Genomic DNA, 17,719 nt, shown 5'->3' on the forward strand with positions numbered 1-17,719 from the left:
AGTGCTATGATTTCAACTTTCTTCTTCCTATTTCTGCCATAAATCACAGCCACCTGACACTTTGTTCCTGACTTTTAAAACAAACAGGTCTCCTTTCTTTCTTTAGCCAGGTCAGAAGAAATGCCTATGGGCTAATCTTGGAAGCCTGTTTTTCTTGGTCTGGTGCCTGGGAGAAAGAGCCAAATAGATATCTCAGAGGCAGCCAGAGAGATTGTCTGTCGTTTGAAAAAAAAAAAAAAAGAGGCAATTTGAATGTGAAAAAGAATCATTCTTTTGTCTTTCCTCTGCGGGGAAAGAGTAGAGGTGTTTGTCTGAGGGTGAGCCCCGTGATTCCCACATAGGCTGGGGAAAGAGGTGAGCTAGTCTTTCTGTCATGCTCTCCTGGCCTTATGCTGGTTCCATATCATTTCTTCCCACTTAGAAATCACATCACAGCTCAAAGCCAGCCTGGGACTCTTGTCTCTAATTACCGAAAAGCTGGAAGTGGAGCTGTGGCTTGAATAGTAGAGTGCTAGCCTTGAACAAAGAAAAGCACAGGTGGGTGAGATGTTGCAAAGGGTGACATTGACCAAGATATGTTATATTCATAAACTGCTTTGTTAAAGGCAACTCCTTTGCACAACTACTTGAAGATAATGATAAAAAAATTTAAAAAGCGCTCAGGGACAGCACCCAGACTCCTGTTCAAGCCCCAGAACTACACACACACACACACACACACACACACACACACACACACACACACACATCATACACACACACACACACACACACACACACACACATTGTTTCAAAAATGGAAGATATGGACTATAGCCTCTTTAAAAAAAATCAACCTTAGAGGATACACTATATAGATGATGCATACTCTCTATATAAATGATATATCTAGATTATACACTACATAGGTAGAAATAGATTAAATAGCCATATGCAGTTAGACATTATTCCCATATGTGTGTGTGTGTGTGTGTGTGTGTGTGTGTGTGTGTGTGTGTGTATGGATATAATTTACCTATGTATATATAGGTGACATACTCACATGCATTTTCAGACATTAGCTACCTAGAATCATTTTTTTCTTTTAATCATTCACTGCTTCTTGTCAAGTTACTGCTGATTTCCCCTGCCAGCTGCCTTCCTATGCAAACCTGAAGCCTTGTCAAGGAAAAGTAAATCTCATCAGAGTCCTCAGCTTTTCTCTGCAGAAACTCAGATTTCTTTTTAAGAATATTTCTCTATAAATGTCAAAGCAACACTATTTTCTTTTTCTATAACACCACCACCAACAACAAAACAACTCCAAAACAAAACAACAAGCCATCCTATTTTCATTTTTGCATGTGTACATGTTTCCTGAGAGCCAGGAGGAGATAATACTGGTTAAGAAAAAAGTCTGGAATGTTCTATATTGTAATGGGTTAGCTACATCAGCTGTACCTCCTTAAAGTGACACAGCCCTCTCTGATCAGCAGTGCTAAGCTAATTCTGAGTGATAGAGATCAGTGCGTTTTGTATCACCCGCCTTGTGAACATGCGTGGTGTAGCAGAAGAATCAGCTAATTTCAGAGGATGTAGATTTCCCATCAGGAGATCATTTCAAAGAAGAGCCACTCTCACAGCATGCAGCATTAACCCAAGAGTTGGCCTGACTGGGGACTGCCAGTTTACCCAAACCAGAGGCAGCCCCTACCAGCCTGGAAGTCACTGTGTGGCTGAGTGATGACAACCCCCATGTGACATTTCTACTGATTTGACAGCCAGTATATGTAACCCAGTCCAGGGGACCCACTGCCTAGAGAGGGGCTGTGTGTGGCCTCATTTTAAAGATAGAACAAGGCCTAGAAATCCAATTTAGTCATTTGGCTACAAGAAAACTTAATCATGAGAGGGGGTAGGGGGAAGGAGAGGGAGAGGAAGAGAGATGACATCCTTTCTAGAAATATTTTGGTGTGTACACCTAATTATTGCAAAATGTGTTGCCTACTTCTCAAAAGAAACCAGTTTGATCTCAGAAAATGTAAAATGTACTTTAACATAAAACAAAAAAAAGTGAAGTAGGTGCCTATGGCTCATGCCTGTAGTCCTAGCTACTCAAGAAGTTGAGATCTGAAGATGTGGTTCAAAGCCAGCCTAGGCAGGAAAGTACATAGGATTTTTATATCCAATTAACCACCAAAAAGCTGGAAGTGGAACAGTGGCTCAAGTAGTAGAGTGCCAGCCTTGAGTGGAAAAAGCTAAGGGATAGTGCATGCACTCACACACACACACAAATTAAAGTAAAATAAAATAAATTAAATAAACTCTCAAACATAAATCTGATTTGAAAGGATTCAAGGAAAGACTAAGTATCAAGGGTCTCTCTCTCTCTCTCTCTCTCTCTCTCTCTCTCTCTCTCTCTCTCTCTCTCTCTCTCTCTCTCTCTCTCTCTCTCTCTCTCTCTCTCTTCTCTCTCTCTCTCTATCTCTCTGTGCCTCACTGGAGCTTGAACTCAGGGCCCAGGTGCTGGCTCTGAACTCTTTCGCTTTTTGGAGGCTTACCTGGAGATGAAAGTCTCATGTATTTTCCTGCCCCAGCTGGCTTCAAACTGTGATCCTCAGATCTCAGCCTCCTGAGTAGCTAGGATTATAAGCATGAGTCATTGGTTCCTGGCAAAGAACTGAGTTTTATAATTTTTTTTTCAAAATAAGCTTATAGCCCCAAATAAAACCAAATAGTTAAGATGCCTACAGTACATTGGATTCTAGTTTTTCTTTTTTTTCCTCGATGTGCAATACAGACATACAGCATGGCTTATGGTGCTGGTGAGGGCATGTTTCCTTGTGTCATTCTGATGTGGTTATCTTTCAAGAATCCATCTTGCTGAGTGTTTCAGTGTTTACATTTTATTTGCTTCAGGAAGGGAATAAGGAAGAGGAACTTTCCCTTCCAAGTCTCGTCCTTCTCCGTTAACTCCAGCATCCTTCCTGTCCTCAGACTCTCTCTCTCTCTCTCTCTCTCTCTCTTCATCCTGGGCATCTCATCAGTTAATATAATTTTTTCAGTTCATGCAAAGTGGGGAATTGTTTCAATGTCTAATAATTGTGGATGTTCTCCCAAAAGAAGGGCTAGAAAGCAAAATACAAAATAATGTAAAAATAAAATGTTAAAAAAATATTTAAAAATTGTTTTATTTCCTAAGTTAGCACAGCGTTCCTCAGAAGAGCTGTGCCTTCTTATCGAATAATAGCAGCCCATTAAACCTGCATGGCTCCTCAGGACGCTGAGATCTGAGGATTGGTGTTTGAAGACAGCTCACAAAGGAAAGTCCACAAAACTCATCTCCAACTAACCACAAAAAATTAACCACAAAAAAGTTAGAAGTGGAGCTGTGGTTCAAATGGTGGAAAGCTAGCCTTGAGCAAAATTGCTCAGGGACAGTGCCCAACCCCTGAGTTCAAGTCCCAGGACTGGCACAAAAGAAAACTGCATGTGCTGGTGGCTCACATCTGTCACATCTGTCTACTCAGAAGGCTGAGATCTGAGAACAGTGGTTCAAAATAAGCCCAGGCAGAAAAGTCACCTAGACTCTTATCTAATTAATCAGCAAAAAACCAGAATAGGGGAGTTATGGCTCAAGGGTAGAACACACACACACACACACACACACACACACACACACACACACACACACACACACACACACACACACACACACACACACACACACACACACACACACACACACACACACACACACACACACACCTGCATGGCAAAGTCTTGTCTAAGCTCCTATATACAAGAGGCTGATGGTGATGATTGTCAGACCCTCAGCTATGACCTAGAGTTTGTCCCAAGCAGAATGTGGTGGAAAAGGTCCTCTGTGTTGGCCTCCAACACAACTGTTGTGTGTCCTTCATCAGTTTCTGAAGACTGCTGCACTCCACTTCCTGGCCTCCCTCACTGCCTGTGACCTCCTGCGGTTATCTCCCCTTCTAGGTCTAGAGCTGCAATGGGGGACAGGTGTGTTCCTTCACTAGGCAGACATGGTGGAAAGTCCTCATTTCCCAAAAGTGAAAGTCTACAACTCATTCTGAACACCCCCAGGAATAGAACATGGCTGCCAAAGGGCTAATTGGGAAGTATATGCCCAGAACCCCAACAGACCTTGGTCCAACACCACCCTGACCTGCAGAATTCCCTTGTCATAAAGAGGCACGTAAACATCAGAACAGATTCAGAATAGCTGTTTCTCTTCAGTTCTAGACCACAAAAGAGTGGTGGATGGAAGGGTTTCTCACATCCATATCTGAATCTGTGGTGGAACGGGAAGGGCAGAATCGGGTTAGTGGCCCACCAGCTGTCATGCGCCAAGCCCAGGTGCTAGCCAGGCAGGTCTGAGGGTGGGAAGCATGGGCAGCATTGGTAGAATGTGCCAACCAGCACCTGCTACACAAGACTTCATGGGCATGGACCGGTTCTCACGGTACAAATGTGGCTTAAAAGGTTCATAGATATGTGCTCTGGTTTATAGTCCAGATGTAGATTTTTGTGATTTCATTGCAATCAGGAAGTTTATACCACACAAACAGGAATCATACAAATGAAACAGGAATCAAAGCAAGTGAGCCAGTCACCAACCTACCAAAAGTGAGGTTCATAGACTACAAGTTCCGCATCATCTGAGAGTTAACCAAACAGGAAGTGAGCACTTCCTGGTCCAGTTCCACAGGACAGAAAATGCTCCCTGTCTCCCAGAAACAACAAGTACTGATGTGTAAATATTTGTGAAACATGCTGGACACTGTTATTCACGCCTTTAGCCCTAGCTACTCAGGCTGCTGGGATCTGAGGACTGCAGTTCAAAGTCAGCCTGGAGAGGAAAATCCATGAGGCTCTTATCTCCAATGAACCAGCAAAAAGCCAAAAGTGGAAGTGTGGCTCAAGTGGTAGAGCACCAGCCTTGAGGGATAAAGCTAAGAGACAGCATTCAGGCCCTGTGTTCAAGCCCTAAACTGGCATTAAAAAATGTATATGTGTGTGTGTGTGTATATATATATATATATATATATATATATATATATATATATATATATATACACACACACATATATATATAAATGAAACATAATGTTTTTAATTTCACACCTCACACAGCACAGTTGAATGCTTCAGAAGAACATAAACAAAAGTTCAGCCAAGCACTGCAGACAAGTCGGAAGCAAAAGCTGTCTATACTCTTGAGATTGCAAGGGAACAGATCACTTAATAAACTGGTTGTTGGCTAAGGCCACAGAAATGTGTTTTCTGGTTGTTTCTGCCACCGCCAGTCTCTTCTGACAAAGACATATGAACACTGTGAGCAAACAACCACATTTCTTCCCAGGGACTCCATGGGGAACAGTCCAGTCTTATTTCTTCCTTGATTTCTTTTTGGTGGTATCGTAAGCCCGGACTATTTCTTCCTGAGTTACAGCTCCATGCTCTTCTTGAGAAAAGGCATATCCATCTTAAAGGGAAGCACATAGGAGGAAAGGGTTAATGAGGAGGGGAGCAGCAGGATAAGCAGCTTTGGGGGAGACCATGGATGAACTGTGTGGTGTGACGCGTGGCTTTCTCAGCCTTGCTTTTGTATGCCTGACATGAAGAAACCTGTGATAGAGAAAGGGATTCTAGGTAAGAGGGCAGTGTGGCAGGGTGTTACTGCAGCTGGGCTGAGAATGGTTCTGAGAAGGAAGGGCTTAGTCTGGGTTTCTGGGGGAATAACACAATACCCTGGATGGAGAACATGACAAACCAGAGGAGTTTATTTTGGAGTTTTATTCTGGAGGCTAAAAAGTCTAGGATCAAAGGAGCTATTTTTCTCTTAAAAGTCCCATCTCTCTTTTAGTTTTTAATTTTTGAATTGTTTACTTTTGGGATCAGTTCTGGAATGTGAACTCAGGGCCTGTTGCTGTCCCTGAGGTTTTTTTTTTTTCTGGTGCTCTACCATTTGACTCACAGCTTTGCTTTTGGCTTTTTTCCCCTGGTTAATTGGAACTTTCCTGCACAGGCTGGTTTCAAACTATGATCCTCAGATCTCAGCCTCCTGAGTAGCTAGGACGACAGGCATGAGCCCAACCCTTGTCAGACTCTTTTTTTTTTTTTGTCAGTCGTGGGGCTTGAACTCTAAGCTTGGGTGCTGTCCCTGCGTTCTTCAGCTCAAGGCGAGCGCTCTACCGCTTGAGCCACAGCGCCACTTCCAGTTTTCTAGTGGTTTATTGGAGATGAAAGTTTCACAGACTTTCCTGCTCGGGCTGGCTCTGAATGGCAATCCTCAGATCTCAGCCTCCTGAGTAGCTAGGATTACAGGTCTGAGCCACCAACGCCCTGCGCCTTGTCAGACTCTACAAGGAGAAAAAGAAATAAAAAATTGTGTCCAAGTGACATCTCCTGGGTTGTTTGTACATTTCTCAGGTATTTGGCTTGAAGAGGAAAAGACTCTTCTATCAATAGTAGGGGACAGTTTGTGAGGATGTGGGAGATATGAAGTACAGGAAAGGACTCTGGGCTGAGTGTTACTCTATGTGCCACAGAATCTCTGTCCTTGAGCTAGTTTCCTGGCTTTTTAAGAGAGCATGTCTGCCAGATGCAACTCAGCCCAGACGCCTGGGTGGGTGACCCTGGAAGAAGAGCTAGTCTGGGAGGGGGTCCACTGAGGGCTGGGTGCTAGGCTGCAAGGAGAAGAGCCAGACCAAGTGGTCATGGAAAGGAGGGAGGGAGACAGACAGACAGACAGAGTCAGAGACAAAAGAGAGATAGCGCAGACACAGAGAGACACAGAGACAGAAACAGAGAGGTCTAGCAGAGATACATATAGAAAGAGCAAGAAACAGAGACAGAAGGAGACAGAGACAGAAAGACAGACAGAGCTAGAGGGAGACCAAAAGGAAGACAGACACTGATAGAGAAAGACAGACAGACAGACACACAAACACACACACACACACACACACACACACACACACACACACACATGTAGAGAGAGAAAGAGAGACAGAGAGAGGTAGGGATAGAGGGAGCAATCGTATTTCAGTGAAGGCAGAACGAGCAAGCCAGTGTAGCCAAGGAATAAGTCAGAAGAGTTTTTCTCTGCTTGTTCATTTCTATGCTCAACAAATCCAAACTCACAGACCAGAAAACCCCACCATGCAGTAGGCCCTGGAAGGCAGCTCTCTGCCTAGTGGGGCCCTCCTGATATCCAGGCACAAGATGGAGCAGGTCACTGAGCGGAGGCTCGGGCCCACCGCCAGTGCCCTTGAGATTCCATAGGGCAGCCTCCACGAAGGTTGTGTGATGTCCTCACCGGATCTCCTGATCCTTGAGGAGCAAACGTCACTTCTCATCTCCGTTCACCAAGAGCTTTTGGATTTTGGCCAAGTTGCTTGGAACTTACCCATGAGGTATGAGGAAACCACTAACTGCTGGCACAGACCAGCTTCCGCCTCTCTTGGGCACAAGCCCTGCCTTAAATCCCTACCTAAGTGACTGGGGAAACATTTTTAGGGAGCTTCAACAGGACACACCTCTGAGTGGCTTCAAAGTAGAGTGCAGCGAGTAACAATGGTGTGTGCTATGGTTCCTGTGTGGTCACTCAGCAGCTGTCCTCAGCCAGAATGGCCATCCTGTCTCCCATTGTGGCCGTGGCTCTTAGGTAACCAGTGGAAGCCCCTCAGCCTGAAGGAAGTCCTCGGGATCAAGGGTAGGTCTTCCCGAGTCATTCTTTAAATACTTTTGTGACAGGCAGGGGACTATGGGGCTTCCCACTCACAAGAGGGCTTTGTCTGCTGTCAGCTTCCAATTTGGGAGATGGGAGCCCATGGCTGAAGTACTGGAGGCAAGACAGAAGGCTTCTAGTCCTTGCTTGGCTCTTCCTTGGCTAGACAACCTTCTGTTCATTAAGGTTTTGGGTTACTTTTTGGCTATATTTTTTGGGGTGGGGGAGGGAAGAAGAGAACAAGACATTTGAAGGGGTCCTGTTGAGTCTTCAACATTAGGCCAGGTGCTGGTAGCTCACACCTATAATCCTATCTACCCAGGAGGCTGAGATCTGATGATTATAGGAAAGCCTGTGAGATTCTTATCTCCAATTAACCAGAAAAAAAGATAGAAGTGGAGTGGTTCAAGTGGTAGAGCAACCAGCCTTGATCCAAAAAGCTCAGGGACAGTGCCCGGGCACTGAACTCAAGCCCCAGGACGCTCTCTTTGTCTCTGTCTCTGTCTTTGTCTCTGTCTCTTTCTCTTTCTCTCTCTCACACACACACAGTGTTGCCATTGTCCCATGGAAGTTCTCCCTCAGCTTTCAATTATGCACATATTATATATATATGTATATATATATATTCTTGCTACAGTTATTTTGAGAGATTTGTTAGGCAGATAGCTTGGCTCTACAAAATAAAGGTTGTGAGTTAGGCTTTAAACTCATCATTTTGTAAATGCATAAGGATGAATATTACTATAATTCCATTTTTCTCTCCAGAGGAGAAAACAGAAATTTCAACAAATACTAAGTTCATGCAGCTAGTGGCAAATATTTAATATTTACTTGATTCTCTTACAGTCTGGAGCTCTGGAACTGGTTTAGACATTTTATATATATGCATATATACACATATATCTCAATCTATAGATATATGATGAACTAGTTTAGACACTCTTCATATAATATCTAAAAATAATATATAATATGCACAATAAATCTTATATAATACATTATATAATATGCATAATATATTATGCATGATGTATACCATATAATGTAAACAAATACTATGTAATACATTAATACATACAAAAATATTATATATAATAAATCTCATTTAATCCTCAGGTTGTCCTCTTCTCATTTTATAGATACAGAAACAGAGAGGTTAAACAACTGCCCTGAGGTCACAAAAAGTTGTAGGGCTGGGGGCTGGGACGGTGGCTCAGTGGTAGAGTGCTTGCCTTGCATGCATGAGGCCCTGGATTCGATTCCTCAGCACCACATAAGCAAAAAGAAAAAAAAAGCCGGAAGTGGCGCTGTGGCTCAAGTGGTAGAGCGCTAGCCTTGAGCTGAAGAGCTGAGGGACAGCGCCCAGACCCAGAGTTCAGGCCCCACGACCAGATCCAAAAAAAAAAAAAAAAAAAAAAGTTGTAGAGCTGGGACAGGAGCCCTGAAGGTTCTTGAAGATGGCAATGAAGTGTCCTAACCTGACCTCAATCTTGGGTAACAGCCATGAGCCACTCTTCTGACTTATGACTCTCCTTGTGCTCTTGGGTTGGCACCAACTATTTCCTGGGGTGTTAAAGCATTCAGAAATATTTCTTCCAAATAGAGGGAGCAGATTGAAGTGCTTTGCCTACCTTCTCTTTCTTTTCCTTCCTTCCTTCCTTCCTTCCTTCCTTCCTTCCTTCCTTCCTTCCTTCCTTCCTTCCTTCCTCTTTCATTTGTGTGTGTGTGTGTGTGTGTGTGTGTGTGTGTGTGTGTGTGTGTGTGTGTGCGTGCGTGCATGTGTTTATATGGCAGTACTAGGACTTGAACTGAGGATCTGGCACCTGTCCCTTCGTTTTTCTGCTCAAGGCTGTTGTTCTACTATTTGAGCCACAGCTCCACTTCTGGCTTTTTGCTAGTTAACTTTTTGCTGCCTGAATTGGCTTCAAACTGCAATCCTCAGATCTCAGCCTCTGAGTAGCTAGGATTAGAGGTGTGTGCCACTAATGCCTGACTACCTGCCTTGTCTTTCCCTGAGAAAGTCTGCAAATCTCATTGACAGGTGGAGCTTTCCCGACCTACATAGAAATCCATCAATACTTATAATATATGTGTAGGATTCTTCAGGCTTCCTCATGTGTGCTTCTTCTTCTAGACATTGTCTTCTTAACCTCACAGGGAAGGCCAAGAGAGCAGGGAGTGGGTTGCAAAAGCACCTTGCCTTGCTGATGGCATCTACTCACGTGAGACACACTGCTGGATGGAACCACCACGGAAAAGGGTTGGAGGTGTCTTCCTGCTGAGCCTCTTTAGCAGGCGGTCTCTCTCGTTCATCCTGCAAGGAGAATAAACACAACCCAAATCCAGGTCACCTTAACACCCTTCAGAGGAGTGAGGAATAACTTCATTTGTGTGTAGCTTGTGTGGTGTGGTGTGGTATGGTGTGTGTGTGTGTGTGTGTGTGTGTGTGTGTGTGTGTGTGTGTGTGTGTGTGTGTGTGTGTGTGTGTGTGTGTGTGTGTGTGTGTCCCTACTGGAGCTTGCACTCATGGCCTGAGAACTATCTCTGAATTTTTTTTGCTTAAGGCTGGTGCTTTATCACTTGAGTCTCATAGAGTTTCCTGCCCCTGCTGGCCTCAAATCATGACCCTCATATCTCAGCCTCCTGAGAAGCTAGTGTTACACAAGTGAGCCCACAGCACCCAAGTGAATGAGCTTCATGAGCAGAATGAAGATTCTGAATATCAGATTCCAATTGTCCTGACTCTTCTTGTGTTCAGCACTGAAGCATACTTAATTTGATTGCTATTTGGTCCAAATCCTCTGGCTCTTCCTGGTGGCTTTTACAACAGTTCTGTTTTCCTTTGATGTTTTGTAGTTTTATGACAACACAGGTAAAAATTTGTTTTTGTAATTTGCTCAGTTGCTTCGGCCTGGAAAGCTGCTTTGCAGGTTTGCCTTTCCTTTGTTCTCTACTTGCTTTCCTGGAGTTCTTATTCTATCTTCTGCATCTCTAAATCTCCACCACATTTTTCAGATCCTTTTCTCCTTTATGTCCCTTTTACCCAAACTATGGTTAAATTATCCAATATGTTTTCATTTAAATCACAATATTATTCATGTCTATACTGTTTCCCTGTACTCAAAACACAAGTAACGAAAGAAAGAATAGACTACAGGTGACACACAGCTGTAGTCCCAGCAACTTGGTAGGCTAAGGCAGGAAGATTGCCTGGACCCAAGAGTTTGAGGCAAGCCTAGTAAACATAGCAAGACCCTCCATAAAATAAGTAAATAAATTCATAATAAATACATATGTAAATAAAATCTTATGTCCATCAAAAAATGAAAAATAAACACAAGAAGGGATAAAAGATGATATATACAATATATATGAGTCTACTATCCAAAAGGTATAAATATACCCTACATATGAATGTATCAATAACTCTTACAACCAAAAAGCAAAAAGATAATCCAATTTAAAAATGGGCAAAAGAAGCTGGGCTCTGGTGGCTCACGCCTGTAATCCTAGCTACTCAGGATGCTGAGATCTGAGGATCAAGGTTCAAAGCCAGCCCGGTCAGGAAGGTCAAGAGAGTCTCATCTCCAATAAACCACCAGAAAACAGGAAGTGGCACTGTGGCTCAAGTGGTAGAGTGCTAGCCTTGAGCTGAAGAGCTGAGGAACCACACCCAGGCCCAGAGTTCAAGCCGCAAGATCAACAACAACAACAAAAAACACCCAAAACTCAAAAATGGGCAAAAGATTTGATAGTAATACAAAGTATATACCCCATGCTCAAGAAGCATGTGAAAAGATACCCAACATTATTAGTCATTTGGAGAGTGTCAATCAAAACCATAATGAAATATTATCACATATCTATCAGGATGGCTTATAAAAACAACAAATAGTTGGGCACTGGTGGCTCAGGCCTGTAATTCTAGCTACTCAGGAGGCTGCAGTCTGAAGATCAGAGTTTGAAGCCAGCCTGAGAAGGAAAACCTTGAGACTCCAATTTACCACCAAAAAGTCAGAGGTAGAGCTTTGATTCAAATGGTAGAGTACTAGCCTTGAGCAAAAAGAGCTCAAGGACAGTGCCCAGGCACTGAATTCAAGTCCCCAAAAGAATTTGTAACAAACATAGTCAACAAACACAACTACAACAACCCCCTGGGGAGGAGGTGGAGGAACAGAAATCCTGTCACATCCCTTATGGGACTATAAAATGAGAAGCTACTGTCCTTCAATTAGTCAAACAGAATCACCTTACCAGTCATAAATTGCACTCTTAGGGATATGCCCAAAAGAATACAAAATGGACCAAATTGATATGTGCATACATTATACATACCAGCATGATTCCTAAGAGTCCAGAGTGAACACAAGCCAAGTGTCCATCCATAGAAGTTTATATATGTTTATAAACATCCATATGTATATAAACAATACATGGTCTAGCCACACAATGGAATATTATTCAGTCATATAAAAGAATTAAACTACAATACATGATGCAACATAGACAAACTGTGAAAACATCATACCCAACCCCAAAGCCATATAGGATTAGAAGAAATGTCCAGAATAGGCAAATATGGAGTGAGAGAAAACAGATCAATGGTTGCTAGGGCAAGGGGAATGGGTAAAGAGGGGGAAGGGTTGGGGAAGAGGGTACAGTAAGGGGGAGGGGAGACTGCTTATAAAATATGGGTTCCCTTTGTGTGAAATGAAGGTACTTAAAACAGTGGTGATGGTTGTATAGCACTGTAAATGTACTAAATGCTACTGAATGTACACTGTTTCCTTTTTTCTTTTTTGGGTTACTGTTTTGTGTGTGTGTGTATATGTGTGTGTGTGTGTGTGCATGAGCGTGCATGTGCACACACACATGTATTAGGTTTTGAACAACTGCTTGGCTTTTTTCACTCAAAGCTGGTGTTCTACCACTTGAGCCACAGCTCTATTTCTGACTTTTTGCTAGTTAATGGGAGATAAGAATATCAAGAATTGCATAGCCTTTCATACTAGAGCTAGCTTTGAGCAAGGATCCTCAGATCCTCTCAGCCTCCTGGGTAACCAGGGTGACAGGTGTGAGCCACCAGTGGGCATGAATGTACACTTGATACATTTTATGAGAACTTCATTACAATTTTTAAAAATCCAGCTAAAAAACAAAAGGGATGAAGAAGCGGTCCCAAAGCAAAGATAAATTCCCTTCTCTACCTAAACTGCTGCCATCTTCACAGTTACAAGGGAAGGATGTTGGAATTAAAGTTGTTCTTTTAGAATTCTGTTTGTTTCTTTGCTACTGTAAGCAGATACACAAACCAGAATCCACCAGGGTAAAAGGTGTTACATCAACACAACTCACCCCAGGTAAATGTGGTTTGTGAAACCCAAGCTTTCACAAGCCTTTGAAATGGACTCTTTCTACAAAGAAGATCACATACCTTCTGTTAGGTTCCTGTCTTGAAAAGTGATCAGTCTAAGAACCAGTGGAGAGTGGATAAGTGTTATGCTGGTGAAAAATAAACTCTGGGTCCATATTTCTATTGGGGAGCTATTTGTGTAAAAGCAACATAGGTCTCACTGCCACAGGCAGACCACCAGCTGGGAGGGGAGGGTATGTGTGACCGCCAATCTGATTTGCAGATCCCATCAGCAGTTGCCACACCTGATAAGAATTCATGGCAGGCACAACAATACCAAAGTCTAATAACTACCTGAGTGCCAGTGGCTTGTGTCTGTAATGCTAGCTACTCTGGAGGTTGAGATCTGAGGGTTGTGGTTGAAGCAAGCCTGGGGGGAGGGGGAATCTGTGAGACTTGTATCTCTAATTAACTCCCCCCCCCCAAAAAAAAGAAACAAACAAACAACAAGCTGGAAGTAGAAGCTTGGCTCAAGTGGTAGAGCACTAACCTTGGGTAAATATAGCTAAAGCACAGTGCTCCCTTGAGTTAAAACCTAGTACTAGTACCAAAAAAATGCAAAGTATCTAATAGCTATGTTTAAAAACTCACTTTTCAGTGAGCTACTGGAGAGTTGTGAAAATGTAGATAGGGGCTGGGGGAGGTTCAATTGCAGAGCAGTTGAATCGCAGGTGCAAGGTGCTGGGGTCAGTTCCCAGCATGGTGGGGGGAACCTCAAAAACTAAAATCAGTAACAACATAAGATGTACATGTGACAGGTTCCTTAAAAGTCTGCCCAGTCTTCCCTTTCCCCCTGGTAAAACCACACATCTACAAACTCACCAGGCCATTGAAATCCTAACCTAGTTGTAAGGATCCTTAGAGAATGATAGGTCATAGCTGATTTATCAAGTCTTAACTTATTTTACTCCTTCGAGTCTGAACACTGGGAAATGAGAATCTTTTGATCTCAAGTATATTCTAGACTTATCTAAGCCTTGTTAGTTAAACACACTTAGGTCCTGAGGAACATAACAAATAGACTTTCTCATTTAAGATTCTGATAAGGTAAGAGTTATATTTATTTTATAAACACCAGAGATAACTGCCCTTCAAAAAGTCTACTCTGGAACTGGAGGTCTGATTCAAGGGGTAAAATGCCAGCCTTGAATGGAAAAGCCAAGCAAGAACTTAAGGCCCTGAGTTCAAGCCTCAGTACAGTACTGGCATGTGTGCACATGTGCACACACACACATCTACACACATATTTTATGTATATCCTTCAGTTTCCTAGATGCCATCCCTTTCTAAACAGTGCTGAGAAATACTGTCTAGCTAGGCTTCCTCTAAGAGGTGGGGAGAGTCTTTTCTCCATCTCCAACTGGCATGCCACCTGAGTGAGAGGCTGCTCAACCAGCACCACCTTCTGACCTCATTAGCCGAATGACAGCCCTGACACATGTGGAAACCATTACCTCATCCCATGACTTGCCAGGGGCTGAGCTCTATGGTGTAGCTGGTGAGCCTGTGAAGAGGTCAGATTGGAGTCACAGGGCTGCTAGGAACAGATAAATTAGCAGGGCACCTGGCTGACCCCAGGGAAGCCCCGGGCAAAATAGGATGTTTTAGGCTGAACGGGCCTGGGTGAGGTGGGATAAAGAATAATCTTTATTCTGTGTATTTTTCAACAGGGGGACAGGACAAAACAAAACACCATTGTGGCAAATCACAAAATTAATCATTGAAAATGTAATCATGACAATTCAGCTCCATACGCTGAAAGTGCTCTGCCATGATTTTGCTTAAATCATAAATGCAAAAGACTGTGGCTTCTTCTTGAACACAATTTCTTTCTCTTTTTTTTTTCCTTTCTGGAGCTGGTTCTGGGCCTTGGATTTAGGGAGCTGTCCCTGAGCTTTTTGCTAAAGGCTAGAGATCTACCACGTGAGCCACAGCTCTTCTTCCAGCTTTTTGATGGTTAATTGGAGATAATCTCACAGAATTTCCTGCCTGGGCTGGCTTTGAACTGAGGTCCTCAGATTTAAGCCTCTTGAGTATGAGCCACCAATGTCCAGCTGGGATCCTCTTTGTAACCAAGGGCTATAGGGCACCCTAACTTTGTAAGAGAATAACTGGCTGAGTGACTTTGTTGTTCAGTAGGTAGTGTGATTTGGGTCTAGGTACACAGTATACCCTTTCCTGAAGCAAAGAGCATCATCTCTATATCTGGAGAAGGTAGGAGGGTTATTTATAAAAAGTGAAGATAAACTTAAAAGTATGCAGTGGTCAGCTGGGCGCCTGTAATCCTAGCTACTCAGGAGGCTGAGATCTGAGGATCACGGTTCAAAGCCAGCCTGGGCAGGAAAGTCTGTGAGACTCTTATCTCCAATAAACCACTAGAAAACTGGAAGTGGCGCTGTGGCTCAAGCAGTAGAGCACTCGCCTTGAGCTGAAGAGGTGAGGGATAGCGCCCAAGCCCAGAGTTCAAGCTCCACAACTAGAAAAAAAAAAAGTATGTGGTGGTCACAGATAAGGAGTGGAGGAGCCTCTATTGGGCTGGAATTTAAATCCAGATGGTGTAGTGGATGTCTTCATTGTGTGAAACACTAAAAACTAAATGTGACTTGAATAAAACACCTATTAGCTGGGCGCCAGTGGCTCACACCTGTAATCCTAGCTACTCAGGAGGCTGAGATCTAAGGATTATGGTTCAAAGCCAGACTAGGCAGTAAACTCCGTGAGACTCTTCAATTAACCACCAGAAAACTGAAGTAACGCTGTGGCTCAAGTGGTAGAGGGCTTGCCTTGAGTTGAAGAGCTTAGGGACAGTGCCCAGGCCCAGAGTTCAAGCTCCATGACAAAGAAAGAAAGAAAGAAAGAGAGAAAGAGAGAAAGAGAGAAAGAGAGAAAGAGAGAAAGAAAGGAAGGAAGGAAGGAAGGAGAAAGAAGAAAGAAAGAAAGAAGAAAGAAAGAATGCCTAGTATTTATATGTGAAGACTGAGTAGGAAGGGGGTGAGTTCAGTTGTCATATTCAATGGGCACATGTGAAAATGGAGCCAGGTAACTTAAGAAGATGGGAGGAGTTTGGATAGATGGTAGGGGTAGGGAGAAGGGTAGAAGGGGTGACTGACCAAGATGCATTATACTCACAAACTGACATTTTGAGTTGAAACCCTTTTGTACAACTAACCATTTAAAGACAAAAAAAAAAAAATTAAGACTGAGGGCCAGGCACCAGTGGTTTGCAACTGGTTCGAAGTCAGCCTGCACAGAAGTCCATAACACTCTTATCTCAATTTTTTTTTAAAGCTGATAGAGCTGTGGTTCAAATAGCAGAGTGCTAGCCTTGAGCACAAAAACTCTGGGACAGTGCCCAAGCCCTGAGTTCAAATCCCAGGATTGGCACACTGAGAGGGATTCTTTCTTTCCTTCCTTCCTTCCTTCCTTCCTTCCTTCCTTCCTTCCTTCCTTCCTTCCTTCCTTCCTTCTTTCTTTTCCTTCCTTTCTCAGTCCTATTTTTTTTTTCACATGAGTCGGGTAACGTGCCCATGTCATAACAAGGTTTAGAGGGAGGCACATGTCATGTAAGGGCATGAGACCCAATCATCACACTTATGAACCAGAAAAGGATCCTCAGACCTATTTTTTAATCAGTTAAATTCTTTGAATGTAAACTTTGAATTTAAACAACAGCAGCAAATTGCTTATCATTAAGAAAATTCCCAGCAACTTTGAAACTGTTGATTTCTCTCCCCCACTTCTCGTGACTACTCCAGCCTTTTAAAATAGCAGATTTTCAAGGCTTCATTAAGCTGCAAGTTAAATACAATCCCTTTTCTCCACTCTGTCTATTTTTCTAGCATTTCTTCAATGCATGCAGTCAGAGGCAGTAAACATCTGACTTTACACATTCAAATAAGCATGCAAACAAACAGAATAATTCAAAGTTGGCTGCAAGGACCCCCTGACTCAGTTGCTGAAGTCATTAAAGAAGGATGAGCTTCACACTGATTAATCTCCTAAGCACTAATTAGTGATAATGAGCTATTCAAGGTGCTTGGCACAGCCTAACCTGCATGTCCAGCCAGAGATCACACTTGTAGCTAAAGACCCCCAGGAGACTCACAAGGAAGAAAAGGAAGGCTGGGGCCTGCTTGGTGCTGACTCCTTAGAAAAGGGAGCAGAGGTCCCATGTGTGGGGAAGACAATACACTCTCTGCATAAGGGTTGTGGGTGGAAATCCTCAGATCTTAACTATGTTATTTCTTAGAGGGCTTCACTTCAGCCAATGACACAAATTCAATCAGAGGATATTCTTTCTGTTTTTTTGTTTTGTTTTTCCGCTGGTACTAGGGACTGAACTAGGGGCCTGGACACTGTCCCTTAGATTTTTCACTCAATTTAGGCACTCTACCACTTGAGCCATAGATCAATTTCTGACTTTTGAGTGGTTAAATGGAGCTAAGATTCTCCCAGGTTTGTCCGCCTGGGATTGGTTTTAAACCACAATCATAGACTCCTGAGTAGCTAGGATTACAGGTACGAGCCACCAGCACCTGACATTTGGTGTATTTTGAAAGGTCAGATCA

At 43.1% G+C, this 17,719-nt stretch overlaps 1 protein-coding gene and 1 non-coding gene across 2 annotated transcripts in view; both read right to left on the minus strand.

Annotated features, from left to right (window-relative positions):
• Positions 1–5,311: 5,311 nt before the first annotated feature.
• Positions 5,312–17,719, minus strand: part of Atp8a2 (ATPase phospholipid transporting 8A2) — a 466,480-nt gene continuing 454,072 nt past the window's right edge. Inside the window, exons 36-37 of the mRNA XM_070003097.1 lie at positions 9,961–10,052; positions 5,312–5,491 (exon numbers count right to left, since the gene is read on the minus strand). Coding sequence (XP_069859198.1) covers positions 5,394–5,491; positions 9,961–10,052 — 190 coding nt within the window. The 3' untranslated portion in view covers positions 5,312–5,393. The remainder of the gene's footprint in view (positions 5,492–9,960; positions 10,053–17,719) is intronic.
• LOC138814386 (small nucleolar RNA U13) lies at positions 16,658–16,761 on the minus strand. Its single transcript, XR_011367967.1, has one exon. It is a non-coding gene; the product is annotated as a small nucleolar RNA U13 (small nucleolar RNA).

Source organism: Dipodomys merriami, unplaced genomic scaffold (genome assembly GCF_024711535.1).
Source record: "Dipodomys merriami isolate MVZ:Mamm:240054 unplaced genomic scaffold, mDipMer1.0.p SCAF_6, whole genome shotgun sequence".
In the NCBI taxonomy this organism is placed as follows: Eukaryota; Metazoa; Chordata; class Mammalia; order Rodentia; family Heteromyidae; genus Dipodomys; species Dipodomys merriami.